General features: G+C 32.3%; 1 protein-coding gene across 1 annotated transcript; it reads right to left on the reverse strand.

The window, feature by feature from the left end:
* Positions 1-2,023: 2,023 nt before the first annotated feature.
* LOC113386489 (chromosome transmission fidelity protein 18 homolog) lies at positions 2,024-18,829 on the reverse strand. The gene is made up of 9 exons (XM_026624269.1): positions 18,826-18,829; positions 18,483-18,723; positions 17,964-18,080; positions 17,786-17,888; positions 16,700-16,875; positions 16,395-16,629; positions 2,372-2,550; positions 2,151-2,283; positions 2,024-2,068 (listed from the first exon to the last, which is right to left on the reverse strand). Exons 1-9 carry the CDS (start codon positions 18,827-18,829, stop codon positions 2,024-2,026), a joined length of 1,233 nt encoding a protein of 410 aa, XP_026480054.1.
* Between the last annotated feature and the right edge of the window lie 528 nt (positions 18,830-19,357).

A 19,357-nucleotide genomic window follows, 5' to 3' on the forward strand; every position in this document is an offset into this window, starting at 1 on the left:
TCTAGTTTGCAAATGTTCTAACGAGTCTAAAAATGTTATATATGGCTCAAAAATGTTGCTTTGAATAGTCAAAAAATGTTCTAGCGAGTCCAAATCCAAAAACGGTTTAGAAAGTCTAAATATGTTCTGAAAATGTGCTAGATAGTAGGTAAATCGTCTAAATAACCTAAAATGTTTCTATATAGTCTAAAATTGTTCTAAATATTTTCAGAACATATTTTGGATAGTCTGAAAAGTCTAGATTGTCTACATTTTAAATAGTTGGAATTGTTCTAGAAAATCTGAAAATGTTCTAGATAGTCTGAAAGTATTCAAGATTGACTCAAAATGTCCTAGTTAGCCTGAAAATGTCGAAGATAAAATGAAAATCTTCTAGACAGTATAAAATTGTTCTAGGCAATATAAAATATTCTCGACAGTCTAAAAATGTTCTAGATAGTCCTAAAAATGTCTTAGATGGTTTGACAACATTGTAGATAGTCTTGAAAATATCCTGACTGTTCGAAAACGTTCTAGATACTATATAATTCTAAATATAAATTCAGTTCTAGATAGTTTTTGAATAGTTCTAGATAATCTTACATAATTCTCGATAGTCCTATAAAAAGAGAGTCTTATATAGTTCTAGATAGTCCTGTATAATTCTAGATAGTCCTGCATAGTTCTAAATAATTCTATGCAATTCTAGGTAGTCCTACATAGATCTAGATAATACTACAAATTTCTAGAAAGTCCTATATATTCTCGAGTGTCCTACATACTTCTAGATAGTCCTATATAATTCTAGAGAGTCCAGTATAGTTCTAGATATTTTAACATAGTTTTAGATAGTGTTATAAGTTCTAGATAGTCCTATATAGTTTTGGTAGTCCCATATAGATCTGGAGAGTCCTATCTGGTTCTAGATAGTCCTGTATGGTTATAGTTTTTATATAGTCCTATGCAATTTTGGATAGTCCGTAAGTTCTAGAAAGTGCTATGTAATTCTACATAGTTCCACATAGTTCTAGATAGTCTGAAAATATTCAGAATAATCCGAAAAACTCTAGATATATCAATGTCCTTGATGTCTCTAGATAAATTAAAAATGTTCTTGATAGCCTAAAATGTTGTACATAGTTTAAAAATGTTCTAGATATCTGAAAGTGTTTTAGAGAAACTCTGGATAGCCTCAAAATGTTCTAAAATAGTCTTAAACGAGTTCTGGATAGTAGGAAGTGTTCTGAATAATCTGAAAATATTCTGGACAGTCTTAAAAAGTTCTGTATAATCTAAAAATGTTCTGGATAGTTTGAAAATATTCTAGATAGTCTAAAATGTTCTAATACATTCTTAAAAAATTTCTGGAAAGTCTCAAAGTATTCTGGATAGTCTGAAAATATTCTGAAACAGTCGGGATAGTCTAAAATGTTCGGGATATTCTCAAAGTGTTAAAAAGTTTTGGAAAATCTGAAAGTGTTCTGGATAGTCTAAAAATATTCTAGATAATTTTCAAATGTTGTAGACAGTTTAAGAATAATTTGGGGTAGTTTGAAAATGTTCTAGATAGCCTGAAAATGCTTTAAAGATTACGACATTGTTCTGAAAAGTTCGAAAATGGATATAAAAAAAACCAACATTCATTCTACGTATAAACTTCAACAATTTCGGTGGCAAACGATTCCAATGACGCAAGACTTCGAAAAACCTAACTTAACAAAAAAAATCGGATTTTTCTAGCAAAAACCTAAGCTATTATCTCAAAATCCATAATCGCACATACATTAAATTTACCTATCACCAAAATTCTATTCCTAAAACTTACCAGATTCTTCTTCGGCAGTCCAAAATTGGCAGCCTTCGGTTGCACGTTTGTAAATGGTTTGGCAAATTCGTATTTGGAGCAATTTAGGAGCACCTAGAACACTTTTCTCGAACTTGCTGCCTTTTTGGCAACATTATCATCATTTTCCTTGTCCTTGGACTTTTACTTGTCACTTTTGGAGCTGATCTTCTATTTTCTCGACATCGACTTCTCGAGCGATCAGCTGCTGCCCCCAATAGGACAAAGTTTGAGGCTGGGGAACATCTGAAGAAAAAAGTAATGGAAATATAGAAAAGGACGAACACTGAGGCTGAGGGAGAAATAGATTATCATATTATTCTTTTACCGGAAACAGTCCAACCAAATCTATATCTGGTTCCAGTTGGTAATGGTAAGTTCCATCAGCTGATCTTCCTTGGGAATAAGCTAAGCCCAAATCGGCCATCACGTTGACGGCATGTCTGAGGTCCAAACGTTCACTAAAAAATAAAAATATAACATATCTTAGACTTAGATCCTGCAGCTGGTGATTCCTAAAGCCAATTCTTGTTGTATTTTTCTCCTTACCTTGGTGTCAGTAGTTGCAAAGACACGTTCCTCAAACTAGGGCTCAAAATCCGTTTCAAAATACCAAGAACATCAAGAACCAGCTGTTTTCTGGAGACAACAGCAGTACGTCCAGTGCTTTGGCAACCACTTCTTAAGGCTTCTAAGACTCCTAAGGCTGTTGCTCGTTTTTGTTGAACCTGAAAGGAAAAAAGAACTATAAGACCAATTTGAAATTTGCCACAGACTTGAATACAGCAATATAGTTACAAGATCGTGTTTCCAATTTGTAGTATCACTAGAAAAAAGAATCTGATTGCCTATTATTAATAACATTTTGTTTTGGGTAAAAAAATGTACAGATTTTGATAAAAAGACTTTTAAACAAAAATACACTAAAACTGTAACAGTCTGGTTTAATTTGTGGTACCTTGTACAAATAATCGTTAAAATCTCATCTTGTGTCATAAAATTTATAGAATTTTTCATTTACCATTGTAGTACATAGATTTAAGTACAATATATTCAAATTACAGCATTCTAACACAAACTGAACGCCTTCAAATCCTTTTTGCCAGTTTTACGTAACATTAAAAAGACGTTATCACGTTATTTTATTCAAATTAATCATAATATCTAATCTGACGTAAAAAAACCATCAGTAGCAATATTTACAACTATAGTAGTATAAGATGCATCAATCTAGGCGTAAAATATTAGCCCTAGTTGCCAATTTATTGTATTATCTTATATACTTTACCACTTTCCCAAATAAGTAGTGTAATCTCTTCTTACGTAATGAAAATCCTTAGTTTTGGTTTATACAATTATAGTAGACAGGTTTAGATGTAATATATCCAAATTGCAACATCCACCAATTTGTGGTAATATCTCGGCCAGTATGACAAAATTTATAGAATTCATTATTTACCATTGTAGTACATAGATTTAGGTACGACATATCCAAATTACAGCATCCTAACACAAACTGAACACTTTCAAATCCATGTTGCCAGTTTTACGTAACATTAGAAAGACATCATCAAGGTACTTTATTCAATTTATTAATATCTAGATAATACACCAAAATTGTAACAATCTAAAATAAATCCCAACATTCCCCTTGTCAATTTCAGGGTATTCATTTTGTGGTACTTTCAACAAATTATTGTTAATATCTCGACTATAGTGATGAAATTTATAGATTTTTATATTTACCATTGTAGTACATAGATTTAAGTACAATATATCCAAATTACAGCGTCCTAACACAAACTGAACACCTTGAAATCCTTGTTGCCAGTTATGCGTAACATTAGAAAGATGTCATCAAGGTATTTTATTGAAATGAATAATAATATCTAATCTAACGTAAAAAAAACATCAGTAGTAATATTTACAACTGTAATTGTATAAGAGGTATGTATCTAGGCGTAAAATATTAGCCCTAGTTGCCAATTTATTGTATCATCTTGTATTCTTTACCACTTTCCCAAATAAGTAGTGCAATCTTTTCTTACGGTATAAAAATCCTTAATTATAGTTTATGCAATTATAATAGACAGATTTAGGTGTAATTACAAAATCCAACAATTTGTGTTAATATTTCGACTAGTATGATAAAATTTATTGAGTTTATTATTTACTATAGTAGTACACAGATTTAAGTAAATTATATCCAAATTACAGCGTCCTAACACAAACTGAACACTTTCAAATCCATGTTGCCAGTTTTTTACATAACATTAGAAAGACGTCATCAGGGCACTTTATTTAAATTAATTATAATATCTAATCTAACGAAAAAAAATTATGCTTCTTATGAGTATTTACAATTATGTTAGTATAAAAAGCATGTCTGCGCAAAATATTAGCCCCAGAATTTTTGATGCCAATTTATTGTATCAACTGACATTTATCCAAATAAGTACAAATACGTGATAAAATCCTTAGGTGATATAATTTAGTTTATGCAATTATAATAGATAGATTCAGATTTACGTCAGTTTTACGTAATATTAGAAAGCCGTCATCAAGGTACTTTATCGAAATTATTAATTATGTCTAATCTAGCGCAAAAAAATCATCAGTAGCAGTTTTTACAATTTAAAATAAAATGCATCGATCTAGGAGTAAAATATTAGCCCCAGTTGCCAATTTATTGTATCATCTTCTATACTTTACTGCTTTCCCAAATAAGTAGTGTAATCTTTTCGTATGTAATAAAAATCCGTAATTTTAGTTTATGCAATTATAATAGACAATGTGATAAAATTTATACAAATTTTTATTTACCATTGTAGTACATGATTTAAGTACAATATATCTAAATGACAGCATTCTAACACAAACTGAACACCTTCAGATCCTTGTTGCCAGTTTTACGTAACATTAGAAAGATGTCATCGAGTTACTTTATTCAAATTAATAATAATATTTAAGCTAACAAAAAAAAATATGCTTTTTTAGTATTTACGAGTATGTTAGTATAAGAAGCATGTCGGCGCAAAATATTAGCCCCAGAAATTTTATTGCCAATTTATCGTATCAATGGTACACTTATCCAAATAACTACTTATATCTCTTCTTACGTGATAAAATTTCCCAATTTTAGTTTATGAAATTGTAGTAGACAGATTTAGGTGTCATATACCAAAATTGCAACATCCTGGTACAAACTACACACCCCAAAATCCCTGTTGCCAGTTTTATGTAACATTAGAAAGAAAGCAATTAGAAAAATTATTAGATAATTATTAGAAAATTTATTTGCAATTCATAAATTCTTATCTTTAAAATTATAATAAGCAGATTTAGGAGTTAGTTACTTATTTCCTTTCTATCTTTTACCCCCGGCTCCCCGTCTATTTCATCCTCGGCCTAACTTTATTCCCCGTTATAAATAAACTTGTCCCATCATCTTCGTGTTAATTGAAATTATTACAAAACACGACAAAACAACAACAAAACATTCTGCGCTTCTGTTTCGCAAATGTTTTTACGACGACTTTGCATAATTTCGCACGTCTGCCAGAAATGCAGAAATGGGGAAATGCAGAAATGGAGAAATGCAATCTCGTAATTGCGAAAACTTTCATTTGTTGTTGTTGATGATGATAATAATAATAATGGTAATAGTAATTAGTATTCTACACTGTGGCGGACGGAAATAATATATCAGGGAGGGTTGACACTTGGAAAGTTTAAAAGATAAACTGGCAACAGGGATTTTAAAGTGTGCTGTTCGCGAATATGAAGATATCACTACTGATTATGTCTGATGATAAATTGTAAAAGTTGTGATTTTTATCGCGTGCGATTAGATATTATTAATAATTTGTATAATAATAATGGTAAAAGTTAAAACTGTTAACTTTTATCAAACAAGGCTAAAAAAATTCTAACCTTGTGTGATGTCTTTCTAATGTTACGTAAAACTGGCAACAGGGATTTTAAGGTGCGTATTGTGGGTTAGTATGCTGTAATTCGATATGTTATTCCTAAATCTATCTACTACAATATTTAAATTCTAAAACTGATGTATTTTGTGACATAACATGTGATATAAAGATTTATTTGAATAAATCACCGAATCGTTAAATCAAGAATAAAAATGTTAATCTATATATATATATATATATATATATATATATATATATATATATATATATATATATACTGTCAACAGGAATTTTTGAATCACACAAGGTTAGGCATTAATATTTTAATTCTATTACCAATAAGATATCTTTCTAATGTTATGTAAAACTGGCAACAGGGATTTTAAGGTGCGTATTTTGTGCTAGAATGCTGTAATTTCGATATGTCATTCCCAAATCTGTCTACTACAAAATTAAATACTAAAACTGATGCATTTTGTTATATAACATGTGATATAAAGAATTTTTTGAACAAATATTCGAATCGTCAAATCAGGGATAAGCAAGTGAAATTATATATATAATTGACAAGTTTATATCTAATTTAACTTGTTATCCCGGATTTAACGATTTGTAAATATATTTAAATAATTTAGAATTTTGAATGTTTAATGTAAAACTGGCAACAGGGATTTTAAAACGCGTATTTTGTGCTAGGATGCAAATAAAATTGGATATGGCATTTCTAAATCAGTCTACTATAATAATATAAATTCTAAATCTAATAGAGTTTGTTACACAAAATGTGACAAAGAATTATTTGAGAGATCTCTATATCATTAAAACAGGGATAAAAAAGTTAAAATATATATAAACTGGAAGCAAGGAATTCAAAGTGCTTATGATTTATCTACTATCTTGTTAAATTTCATTACACAAGGTCAAACATTAATAATTAAAATACCAGCAAAATGTCTTTCTAATGTTACGTAAAAGTGGCAACAGAAATTTTAAGGTACGTATTATGTGTTAAAATGCTGTAATTTCGATATGTCATTCCTAAATCTGTCTACAATAATATTAAATACTAAAAGTAATGTATTTTGTTATAAATACATGCTATACGAAGAATTATTTAAATAAATCTCCGAATCGTTAAATCAAGAATAAGGAAGTTAATCCATATAATATATAAACTGTCAACCGAAATTTTTGAATCACACAAGGTTAGACATTTTAATTAAAGTAGCAAAAAAATGTCTATCTATCTACTACAGTATTAAACACTTAAAGTGACTAAAATTAACAAACTAACTAACTAACAAACTGAATACTAAATTTTTGTTACATAAAGTATGAAATAAAAAATTATTTCATTAAATCTCCAAATCGTTAAATCAAGGATAAACCAGTTAAATCATATATAATTGACAAGTTTATATATAATTTAACTGGTTTATTCCTGATTTAAAGTTACGTAAACCTGGCAACAGGGATTTTAAAGGGTATTATGTGCTAGAATGCTGTAATTTGAATATGTCAATCCTAAATCTTTCAACTACAATATTAAATACCAAAAAGTGATATTCCAAAACTATTTAATTTTTACAAATGTAATTTCAACAAAAAAAATCCAATACAGACAATTCCAGAAACAACTGATTCCAAGTAACAATTATCTAGGAGAAGCCCATTCAGGGGGGTGGTTAGTGATTTCGTCTCGTGCTATATTAAATGGTGCCACTAAACCGTTTCCAGATTCGCATTTAGTAACGGCACGATGGAGAGATTCGGAATCGAAAAGATTCCGGGGAAAGAACAAGACAATGTCGTTAAGAGCTCGGCAAAGGAAACGACGCTAGATTTACTTAATGCGAGAAATGGCCCTTGATGACCACTTAACAGACATAAGATACAGGGATAAAGGTTTACATACACACACATACACACATAGACTTTTCCTAAATTCGGTGTCAAACTATCCAGAATGGCTTTAAACGTCAAGAAAGCATAACATCACAAAATACAAACAAGTTGGATTATTACTTATGTTAATGAATTAGAATCAGTCCAGCGTTTCAATGAATTATTAAGTAACTTAAACAGTAATAAAATATAAGTGAAGTATTTAGAAGAATTACGCCATCCCTCTGCAATTTCATCCCTTTCTCTCTCTCTCTCTCTCTCGTCCTCTAATAGCTTTTTTACTTTGCACAGAAATAAAGAAATAATCTCGCTAAGTGCCACTTAACGGCGACTCGAATAAAATCATGTTTTATGAACACGACGATTTTCATTATGAACAGCAACAGCAGGCAGAAGAGATATTACCGGAGGATAGGGGAGACCGGGGGTGAAATGAATAAACAGGTGATAGAAGATAACTTAAATCCAGTAGAAATGTATCATGGCCAGAGTGGTAAAAAATCGTGGCGCAATATTCAAATCTTGTGTTTAGATGGACCGGACAATATTTGGAAAATTAATAGGAGAACTGTTTTATATGGTTTATTACAAATAAAAAACATGTTTCCAATCTGAGTTACACCTCCAATTTTATATTTATACAAATTATAAATTATTTTTAAACGTTTGCGTAATCGAAGTTTTTGTTCAAAATTAACTTTAACTAGTGGTTTATGGCATCGTGCCTTAAGGCAAATTGCTTAAGGCAAAATTTCAACGTACCGTGATGAACTATTCGAGAAATTTACAATGTTTTGAAATATATTATTACAAATACTGCTGTAACTTTCATTATTTTTGCTATTTTGTCATATCTGAGCAAATCAAATGTAAATCATAAATCAATTTATCTCCAGAACATTAATAATCGTCATTTCATTTCGAATTCGATTTCAAAAAAATAGTTGCCTAATTTACACAAAATTGAAAAAGTGCTCCCGTATAGTCACAGTCTAAACGCATTTGCAAATAATTCTGTGCGACATTTTCACTTATACTGTGCTTAGCTTGGCGGCATTTATAAGAACTAAAATGATTGTTGTTAAATTGAGGAGGCTACATTTTAATATATCTCGTTTTATATTTTTGGACCGGTTCGATTTTTATTTGTTTATAACTTCTAAACAAATTGTCCGTTTGTTAAGAACAGAAATTTGTATCTCTTATCCTTTTACCCAAAATTTGCAATGAAACAGGTTGTTGGTAAATTTTGGAGGTTGCATCAGTATATCTCGCTTCACACTTTTGGACCAGCTCGATTTTTATTTATTTATTTATAACTTCAAAACGAAATGTCCCACCATTTTGCAATATTCAGCAAATTTATAGCCAATTAAATTATCTACAATTTCTATTAACAACAAAAATTGGTATCTCTTGTCCTTTTATCAAAAATTTACATTTAAAATGGTAGTTGCTAAATTTTGGAGGTTACATCATACTCATGTATCTTATTCTGTCACTCTACACTGTCAGGTATATGTTGCTCTTTTTCGCACTAGTGTTTTATATATATATATATATATATATATATATATATATATATATATATATATATATATATATCATTTTCTCACTATATACTGTTGTCTCTTTTACGTTTAATCAAAACAGACTCTATATCACATCGCGACTTAAGAAGTTTTACTTCAGAAATAAAATTCTATTTTACTAATTTATACATCGCACACCTAAGAAGTTGAATTCAAATGCAAATCATAAATCAATCAATTTATCTCCAGAACATTAACAATCGTCACTGCATTTTGAATTCAATTTCAAAAAAAATAGTTGCCTAATTTACACAAAATTGAAAAAGTGCTCCCGCATAATCACAGTCTAAACGTATTTGCAAATAATTCTGTGCGACATTTTCACTTATACTGTGCTTAGCTTGGCGGCATTTTCACATTTTTCAATAGTTTTTCACAAAATTGGAAGTGCTATGAAAAATAAAAAAAATGTAATATTTTTTTGTCCTCAAAAGTAATTATTTTGTTGAAAAAAGCAGAAAGTTCTTTGAATCATTCAAATCGGACGCTTAGTTCGCTCAAAAACTGCCATTTTTTGCACATTTACCTCAGTATCTTCGAAATGGCGAGACCTGTCTTTGCCAAAAACTAATCACCTCTTCTCCCAATCATTACAAATTGAATGTTTTTGAGATCCGTAACGACTAGACCTGCCTTTGCCAAACACTAATCAGCACATCTTCCTATCAATAGGGATCGAATGTTTTTTAAACCATTCAAATCGGTTGATCCGTGCGCCCGAAAACGTGGTCGAAAAATTGTATCCATATATACATTCATTTTTTCTGAGGTATGCTTTAAAATGTTCAGAAACCTTCAAAACGTCGAGAAATGCAAAAATTTTCATTTTCGATTTTCGGCCCATTACTGTAACTACCCTACGGGAAGTTAATTAAAAAAATATTTGGTAATTTATTTTGGTAAGTAATTTTAGAATTTCTATTTTCTCAACATGGTGCTCCGACGCGAAGGTAACATTTTGCGCGGTTTTTCCCTATATCTAAATTTTATATATATAAATATATATATATATATATATATATATATATATATTTGTATATATAAAATTATATATGTATTTATACCCCATAATAAAAATCCTGCTTGCCTTAATACAATGTGCGCGACGCCGTGAAAAAGATTAAAAATGAAAATGGATTTATGCGTAAGAAAGAAAAACATGGGAGAAAAATAAATATAAGCTCAAGAAAATCAATATGGAAACAATAAGATGCTGAACTGAATAAATTCTTTGTTTATTTGTACAATATACAGGGTGTCCCAGTACTCAACATCAACATGAGGACAGTATTTATCATAAAAATAGAAAAAAAAGTTATAAGCTTTGGTGATAATGTGACCATTTTTCGGTTATTGTGGTTGATTTTTTATTAATTTTATTCATTTATACTTTGATATCGTAACCGTGAATAAAATTTCTAGGACCACAATCCAAGATAATGACACAATTGCCCCGAGTTTTCTAGAATCAAGGCTCTTTTTTAACCTGGTTAAGTTTGACAGGTCCTTCTTCAAAAAAAGTGTACTAAAGTGTGCTGCCTAGTTTTATAAAAAGTTTGCGCATTTAAGGATCGCGAAATGGTAAAAAACTTGATTGTTTAATAATAAAAAATGAGTAAAAATAAATACCTTTGTTACTGCGTTTTACTGTTATCGAGTTTATTTTTCATTTTTATGTTTTTACTAAATTTTTCAATAATAAAACTATAGACTATTTTACCATTTTACAATCCTGATTAACTCTCAAAACTTTTGATGAAACTTGCCAAAACGCTTTAGTACATTTTTTTGAAAGAAGAGCCTCTCAAAATCGACCGATTCTAAAATTTTTTAATTCATAGTTCAACAAAAAGTCTTGATTCTTGAAAACTTGCAACGAAATTTAGTCATTATTTTTGGACTGTAGTTCTAGAAGTGTTATTCATGGTTAAGGATATATAATATAAATAAACAAAACTTTAAAAAAATTAACCATAATAACCAAAAAATGGTAATAATTTAACTCTGGGTTGCACTTGAAAGCTCATAATTTCCAAAAATGAGATTTTTTTTTTAATTTATATGAAAGTTACGGTCAATACTTTTATACCGTTATGGCGTTGAATTCTGGGATAATAAGAAGTTCTCACGATTTAACCAAAGCTTTAGGTTGCACTTGAAAGCTCATAATTTTCAAACATTAGATTTTTTTAAATTCATATGAAAGTTACGGTCAATACTTTTATACCGTTATGGCGTTGAATTCTGGGATACCCTGCATGTAATTAAATATATAAAGAAACATTGATTGACACTAAAAATGAATTCTGACCACATTGTTAGTTTTCAAGTGAAACAAAGTCAATTATTTTGTTTTGTTCCTGATGATGGATTTGAAACTAACTATGTCCGAAACATCAAAAATGTTGTGTTTAACTTCCCGTAGGGTAAGTTATAGGCCAAAAATAATTCTTATAAATATTAGTGAATGTACTCCTCGAACATTTCGTTACGGTACGGGAAGTTACAGCAATTTGTCTTAAGGCACGATGCCATACACCACTAGTTATCTATATGTGTGTATAAAAATGAACGATTCAAATTTTCTATATACATAAATGTATATGTATGTATGTATGTATGTGTGCATGTATGTATGTATGTATGTATGTATGTATGTATGTATCTACCGTCCCCGTCTCGATCTAAATGAATTCATAAAGTGAGCGCTTTTTAATATCATTTATTCATTTCTGCAGACTTCTGGGGAATTTCCCAAATTTCATAATCTGCATCAGCATCAACATCAGAGCATCAGCATCCACCTTTGATGGCGAAATTAATTTAAATTTCTTTATTTCTCTCATCTACTTTGCTCAGTCGTCTCTTTCGACGAATAATTAATATTTGAAAAGACCGCGCGCGCTCTCTCTTCCCGTTACCGAACTAGGCGAAGGTAACGAATTAGAGGAAAACGGGGGAAAATTGATAGATAGACTTTGTGACTGATTCTGCCGTATAACAGACCAATGTTATAGCAAGGCTATGTTATGAAGTACTTTCCATACTGAATATTGACAAAAGCCATGGGGTTGCTGCTCAGTCAGGTGTATTTCTCAGATAGAAAACGTAATGTAAAAACCGTACAAACGTCATAAACTATGTTAGATAACAGGGTCTTTCTGACTCAAGTTCATAACATACGAGTGACGTTGCAGTTTATGTGTAAAACCCCGGAATGCACAGCAAATACATGACATTGTGACAGCATTCAATATGATTCAGTAGCATAATGTATGCAAGTTGGAGCGTAACATGGCCGTGCCATAACATTGTTCTGTTTTTCGGTAGAATCGTTTCCTTTGTTTGAGCTTTGAACAGTATTATCATAAGTGCTAGTGTGTCACTTATGATAACACAAGTCAAATTAAAGTTATATTCTTTTGTTTGTGCCATTTGGAGGTTAGATTTTAGAAGTTGATATAGTGCAGTATCGAACGAAACGAATTATTAAAGAAAAGAGTCCGGAATCATAACATACTTATTTTATCACAACAATTGGTCCTTTAGGCTATAAAACTAGGCATTTAGACCAAAATGAAGTCAGTAACACCAAAAAAAACACATTGAGGCTCAAAGCACATTTTGCTCAAAAAACGAAAATTGTAGACAGCCAGAAACTATGCCATGAGATCAAAATAACTATCTTTGAAAAATTATTCAAGGGTCTTCAGATTCTCAGAGTGCCTTTGGAATTTTTAGAGTTTTTTAAGAATCTTCAGAAACTTTATGGAATCTTCAGAGTCTTTCTGGAATTTTCAGAGCTTTTCTGGAACATTTCGAGCCTTCCAAAACTTTCCGGGTTCTTTGGAATCTTCGGAGTCTTTCTAGAATTTTCAAATTTCTTTAGATTCTACAGAGTGTCTTTAGAAACAACAGAGTCTTTCTAGAATCTATCTTTCGAGCTTATCTAAAATCTTCCGAGACTCTTTAGAAGGAGACTCGAAAGATTCCAAAGAGACTCTGAAGATTCTGAAGAGACCCGGAAAATTCTAAAAGCTTTGAGAAAATTCTAAAGACCCTGAGAAAATTCTAAAGACCCAGAGAAAGTTCTAAAGACTCGGAGAAAGTTCTAAAGACTCAGAGAAAATTCTAAAGGGACTCAGAATATTATAAAGTGACTCCAAATATTCTAAAGAGATTCAGAATATTCTAAAGACCCTGAGAAAATTCTAAAGACCTCTGAGAAAATTCTAAAGACCTCTGAGAAAATTCTAAAGATCATGAGAAAATTCTAAAGATCATGAGAAAATTCTAAAGATCATGAGAAAATTCTAAAGATCATGAGAAAATTCTGAAGACCATGAGAATATTCTAAAGAGACTCAGAATATTCTAAAGAAACTCAGAATATTCTAAAGAAACTCAGAATATTCTAAAGAAACTCAGGATATTCTAAAGAGACCGTGAGAAAAATCTAAAGACCACTGAGGAAATTCTAAAGACCCCTGAGAAAAATCTGAAGCCCCTGAGAAAATTCTAAAGATCATTAGAATATTCTGAAGACCATGAGAATATTCTAAAGAGACTCAGAATATTTTAAAGAAACTCAGGATATTCTAAAGGGACCGTGAGAAAATTCTAAAGATCCTGAGAAAATTCTAATTAGACACAAAAGATTCTAAAGAGACTCAGAATCTTCCAAGTGTCTTTAGAATCTTCAGAGTGTCTTTAGAATCTTCAGAGTGTCTTTAGAATCTTCAGAGTGTCTTTAGAATATTCAGTTAGAATCTTCAGAGTGTTTTGGGATCTTCAGAATTTTCAGAGTGTCTTGGAGAGCTCCCGACTGATTTTCAGAGTCTCTGACATGTAGCCTCTCTACATGAGCATGTAGGTGTCTTGAATATCATGTAGGTGTTTCATAGTTTTCATTCTAAAAATTCCAACAGAAATCGTAAAATGCGTCTGGTGATAACTTTTTAAAACAGTTCCTGCAACAATCTATTCCTCGTTTCGCCTCTGCTAATTTTCCAACGAGAAAACTCGCTACCGTCATCCTAATCGCATTCCATCGCGCAATTGCCGACTTTTTTTTTAAATTTTATTTCACTCCCTTACTCCACTTTCCTCTCTCTCTCGTCGTAGTACAGAGAGATGGAATGAAATATAATTATTAAATGAAATTGAAATTTCTTTACTTTACTTTTGCATTTACTATACGTACTTTGCTGCCGCTGCCGTTGCCGCCGAGTAAAATTCTTTTGAACCGTCGGCATAAGGCATAATGTTATAATATGTGTTGGCGGCGGCGGACGGCGGGAGGACTGGAGGACTGGAGGACAGGAGGACTGGCGGACGAGAGCGTTGCTCAGAGCGCGGGCTAATCTCGTTTCGCGTTCGTAAGTTGCAAAATGTAATTTTCTTAAAACGTTTTTGGCGGGGAATTCAAAATATGTAGAGGAGGACAGAGGACAGAGGATACTTGCACCAGTAGTATAGATTTTGGACTAAATTCTCATACATACATATGTTTGCCTCGTGTTCTAGTTTATTAAATAATAATGAGTGCAACTTTTTGATGTCAATTATGATAGCACACTTGTGCGGTTAAATTGAAAAAGAAGTGTCTGACGTATATGCCAATAGAGGTTAGGTTTTAGAAGTGTTTGGCATCAATGTGTAGTCTTTGGTTTTCGTGTCAATGTTTTATCTCAATGTCTACCTCTAAGGGACCAAATTTGAGGCAACATAGACGATAACATGATGTTAGGAGTTGTCTCAGGAGGTTCTAAAGAGACTTTAGAAAGATTTGAAAGATTCTATAAAGATTTGAAAGATTCTAAAAAGACTCGGAAGATTCTAAAAAGACTCGGAAGATTCGAAAAAGATTCGGAAGATTCGAAAAAGACTCGGAAGATTCGAAAAAGACTCGGAAGATTCGAAAAAGACTCTGCGAGACTCCAAAAGGCTCGGGGAGACTCCAAAAAGCTCGAGGAGGCTCTAAAAGACTTCACGGGGCACCATAAGACAAAACTCCAGAGAACTTAAGAAGACTCTAGAAAACTGTAAAAAAATTCATAAGACTCCAGAAGACTCTAGAAGTCTCCTAGAGACTCCATAAAACTCCTAGAGACTCCAGGAGACTCGAATAGACTCCAGGAAACTCGAACAGACTCCAAAGGACTACAAAAGACTCCAGGAGACTACAGAAGACTCCATGGGACTACAAAAGACTCCATGGGACTACAAAAGACTCCATGGGACGACAAAAGACTCCATGGGACGACAAAAGACTCCATGGGACTACAAAAGACTTCATGGGACTACAAAAAACTCCATGGGACTACAAAAAAACTCCATGGGACTACAAAAAACTCCATGGGACTACAAAAAACTCCATGGGACTCCCAAAGACTCGAGGTGACTCCCAAAGACTCGAGGTGACTCCCAAAGACTCGAGGTGACTCCCAAAGACTCGAGGTGACTCCCAAAGACTCGAGGTGACTCCCAAAGACTCGAGGTGACTCCCAAAGACTCGAGGTGACTCCCAAAGACTCGAGGTGACTCCCAAAGACTCGAGGTGACTCCCGAAGACTCTGAGTGACTCCCAAAGACTCTCGGAGGCTCCCAAAGACTCTGGGAGGCTCCCAAAGACTCAGAGGCTCCCAAAGACTCTAAGAGGCTCCCAAAGACTCTGAGAGGCGCCCAAAGACTCTGATTGACTCCCAAAGACTCTGATTGACTCCCAAAGACTCTGAGTGACTCCCAAAGACTCTGAGTGACTCCCAAAGACTCTGATTGACCCCCAAAGACTCTGATTGACTCCCAAAGACTCTGAGTGACTCCCAAAGACTCTGAGTGACTCCGAAAGACTCTGAGTGACTCCCAAAAACTTTGCGAGACTACCAAAGACTTTGCGAGACTACCAAAGACTTTGCGAGACTACCAAAGATTCTGGAAGACTGTTAGAGACTAAAAATCTGCCAGAGTACTAAAATATCCACCAGAACATCCTCAAAGACGTAAGGACTCTTACTGGTTCCGAAATGATCACAAATCACTTAAAACACACAATCGTTTCTATTCAATTAAATTATGATTCTATTAGAATACAAATTATCACACTAATTTTGTATTACATAAATTTAAAAAAAAAATCTCCACAAACCTCGAATCCTTTATTAGGAAACTGCACTTTCTGCCAGGCCAACGAAGCAAACTGCAAATGCCAAGCTGCAAACGCATAAGGCAAATAACCGTACGTAGAATAATTCTGCGTCGTGTTCACAACATGAAGAACCTGGTCACAAAAACAAAACCATTGGGTTGCATCACACACTCCAATCATATCAGGATCGGGCTGGCGCATTGATAGATAATTTTCGTAGACACCTTGCATTAATCTAGACAAAAAAGACTCGTATTAGTTAATGGTGATGATTGAGAATTCTTTGTGTCAATGTATAAAGGTACCTTTCATAATCTCCAACGGAATACATAGTGTCCAGGACATATTTCATCCTGGTTGCTGCGCTCATATCGGCAGCCTGGCTAGCATTGAAACTCATTTCGTTATCAGGTTCCTCATTTTCATTCATAACATTATTTTTATTCGAATTGTCCGTTAGGCCTCTTGTTGGTCGTCTGATCTGTAAAAAAATAAAAATAATAGTAACAACTTTGCTTTCGCCGATTCTGTAATACGAGTTTGTTACAATAATGGCGTACGCAAAGTTGTATGTTTTCAAACGCGTTTTAAAGTATACCGAGTTGCTGTAGGACTTGATTATGTTAGACAATATTGTAGATTATTTAATTTTGCACAAATTTGCCGAAGACGTCAATCAAATTGTACGAATGGTTTAGAAGTTATAAGTGATAAAATAAAAATACGTCCTAGGAATACTGAATTCCAATGCAAGATTTTACTACAAATACTAGGCAGAAAATCTTTGGAAAAAGTGTATAGGGAATTAAAAAGTGTAAAGAATGAGAGAAAAAGACAGAAAAAAATTATTATAAAGAGAGAAATAAAAAATTTGTTGTATGAGATAAACAAGAGATCGACTTTGATTTCATCCCTACTTTGCACCATTTTTTTTGGATATTCTTGGAAAAATTAGTGTATATTAAATTACTTGGAAAAAAATACAAATGGTTGATCTAAAAATCTGTTATCAATTCCAATAATTATAAGTGTAACAATAATAAAATGTCTTGATACAAGATAGTGAAACACAAATAATGAGCAAAAAAGTACTCATCCAATTATTAAAAATATAACTAACCGGGCAAATCTGCCTCAGAATAGCATTGTCATGGCAACGCTATCTTATACTTGTTTCTTGCTAGAAAAACTGTGCAAAGTCTATATATTTGCCGTGTGTCAGGCGTATTTTACATGTAAACAAGCAAGGAATAATGTTATGACAAACTGCACCGTTCCTAGCTTGTTATGAGGCGGAATTGCTCGGTAAATTATCTTTGAATTTTAATTTTAAGTATATAAAATACACATATTATAATATTAGTTATTATTACTAAGTTCATTATAAATACCTGGAAAATATCTTTCCAAACTGCAAACATCCCCTTTTGCATATCTTTCTGACCAATATTGCTCTTGTACACATCCATTATGCGAAGTTGCTTCTTACGACCACTAAAAACATATAAAAAAATAATTCAAAAATCCAAGATAGATCATATAAAAATTCTATGGGTCATAATTTAATACCTAAAGAATTGAAGTGCTGATAAACAGGATCTGACATCACAATTTGTCTTATCAGCCAAAACCAGCAAGGCACCGAGATCTGTTTTTAAATTTTGAGCTTTTGATATTTCCAGCAACCTGAGAAAAAAATAGAAGCTATGAAAATGAAAAATTTAGAAAACGTTGAGGATATAATTTTAAAACTAACGATTCAGAAAAGGCATATTAAAATAATAAAGTAAAAAGAAATGTGCAATATATCAATCTAAGATATTATAAATAATAATAACATTCTAAGTATGTATTAAATTATTTATTAAATTTATCAATGCAAAATCTAGTCATCGGTAGTTAAAGTAAAGATGCATCAAAGACTTCTAAATATCCACTGACTTTCGAAAAAGAAATAACAGCGCTGGTCAACAAAATATAATTAAGTCCAACCTTAAACGAGACATTGTAATCGAATCTATCCTTTACTATTTAATTTTAAGAAAAATCTTTTCCCAAAGATGTATCTGACTTCCATCTGTCCTTTACCTTTCTGCAAGCCTGCTATTTTCCGTCGGAGGAAAAGTGACCACAAAGGCGCATTGCCTCAAGGCCCTAAGTGCAGGTACATATATGTCATTGCAGATGCAAATCACAGGCCTTCTCAAGACCATTGGAGTCTTTTCTTTGGAAGATTTTGCAGCCTTTTTGCCTGCACGTTGGGTCACCGATCCGGAGGCAAATTTGATGAGGAAGTCTATGGACTGGACTGGGGCACCATCAATTTCATCTGAAAGAGGAATGAGAATTAAAAATCCAGAATATTATTCATTTGGCTATTTTTATTTCAGAGCAGTACATATTAAATTTTTTATCTTATGGTAGAAAATACTCATATTTTTATTCACTATCCTCCGTTGTTTTCCAATTTTCTCCTATTATTACCCCTTGTTTCTCGATAAAAGTTTACAATTTCAATTCGTCGCCGATGTTTGTGTTTCCTCCAAATAGATTTGCCGATCCGCCGAATCGCATTTGACGATTCTGATGACATTCGAAATTGAAAGATGATGGAAAGATTTCATTTCGCCCCGAGGCCTCGAATAATACACTCGTATGTCGAAACGTTATTCGAATATGATGGATGGATGGATTGTTCGATATTTGTTTCCGTTTTATTATATTGAGGATATGGGGATCGAATATGTCGATAGGAAAAGTTTTTGCCAGTATTTGTGAATATAATAATGTAGTATGAAGGTCTTAATTAAGTTCCCTGAGGAACACCAGGAGCTATGTTTATCCCACTACAAAATTATCTGCGAAGAATTTGAATTCCTTAAAATGGTATAAAATAATCTACAAACCAATTACATTTTTATTCCACCATCTTTTGAATACGGCGTGCAGTAACTTTATAATAA

The sequence above is a fragment of the Ctenocephalides felis genome, unplaced genomic scaffold (assembly GCF_003426905.1).
Source record: "Ctenocephalides felis isolate EL2017-DRISC unplaced genomic scaffold, ASM342690v1 CF-g0.4_SCAFFOLD_03571, whole genome shotgun sequence".
Taxonomy (NCBI): Eukaryota; Metazoa; Arthropoda; class Insecta; order Siphonaptera; family Pulicidae; genus Ctenocephalides; species Ctenocephalides felis.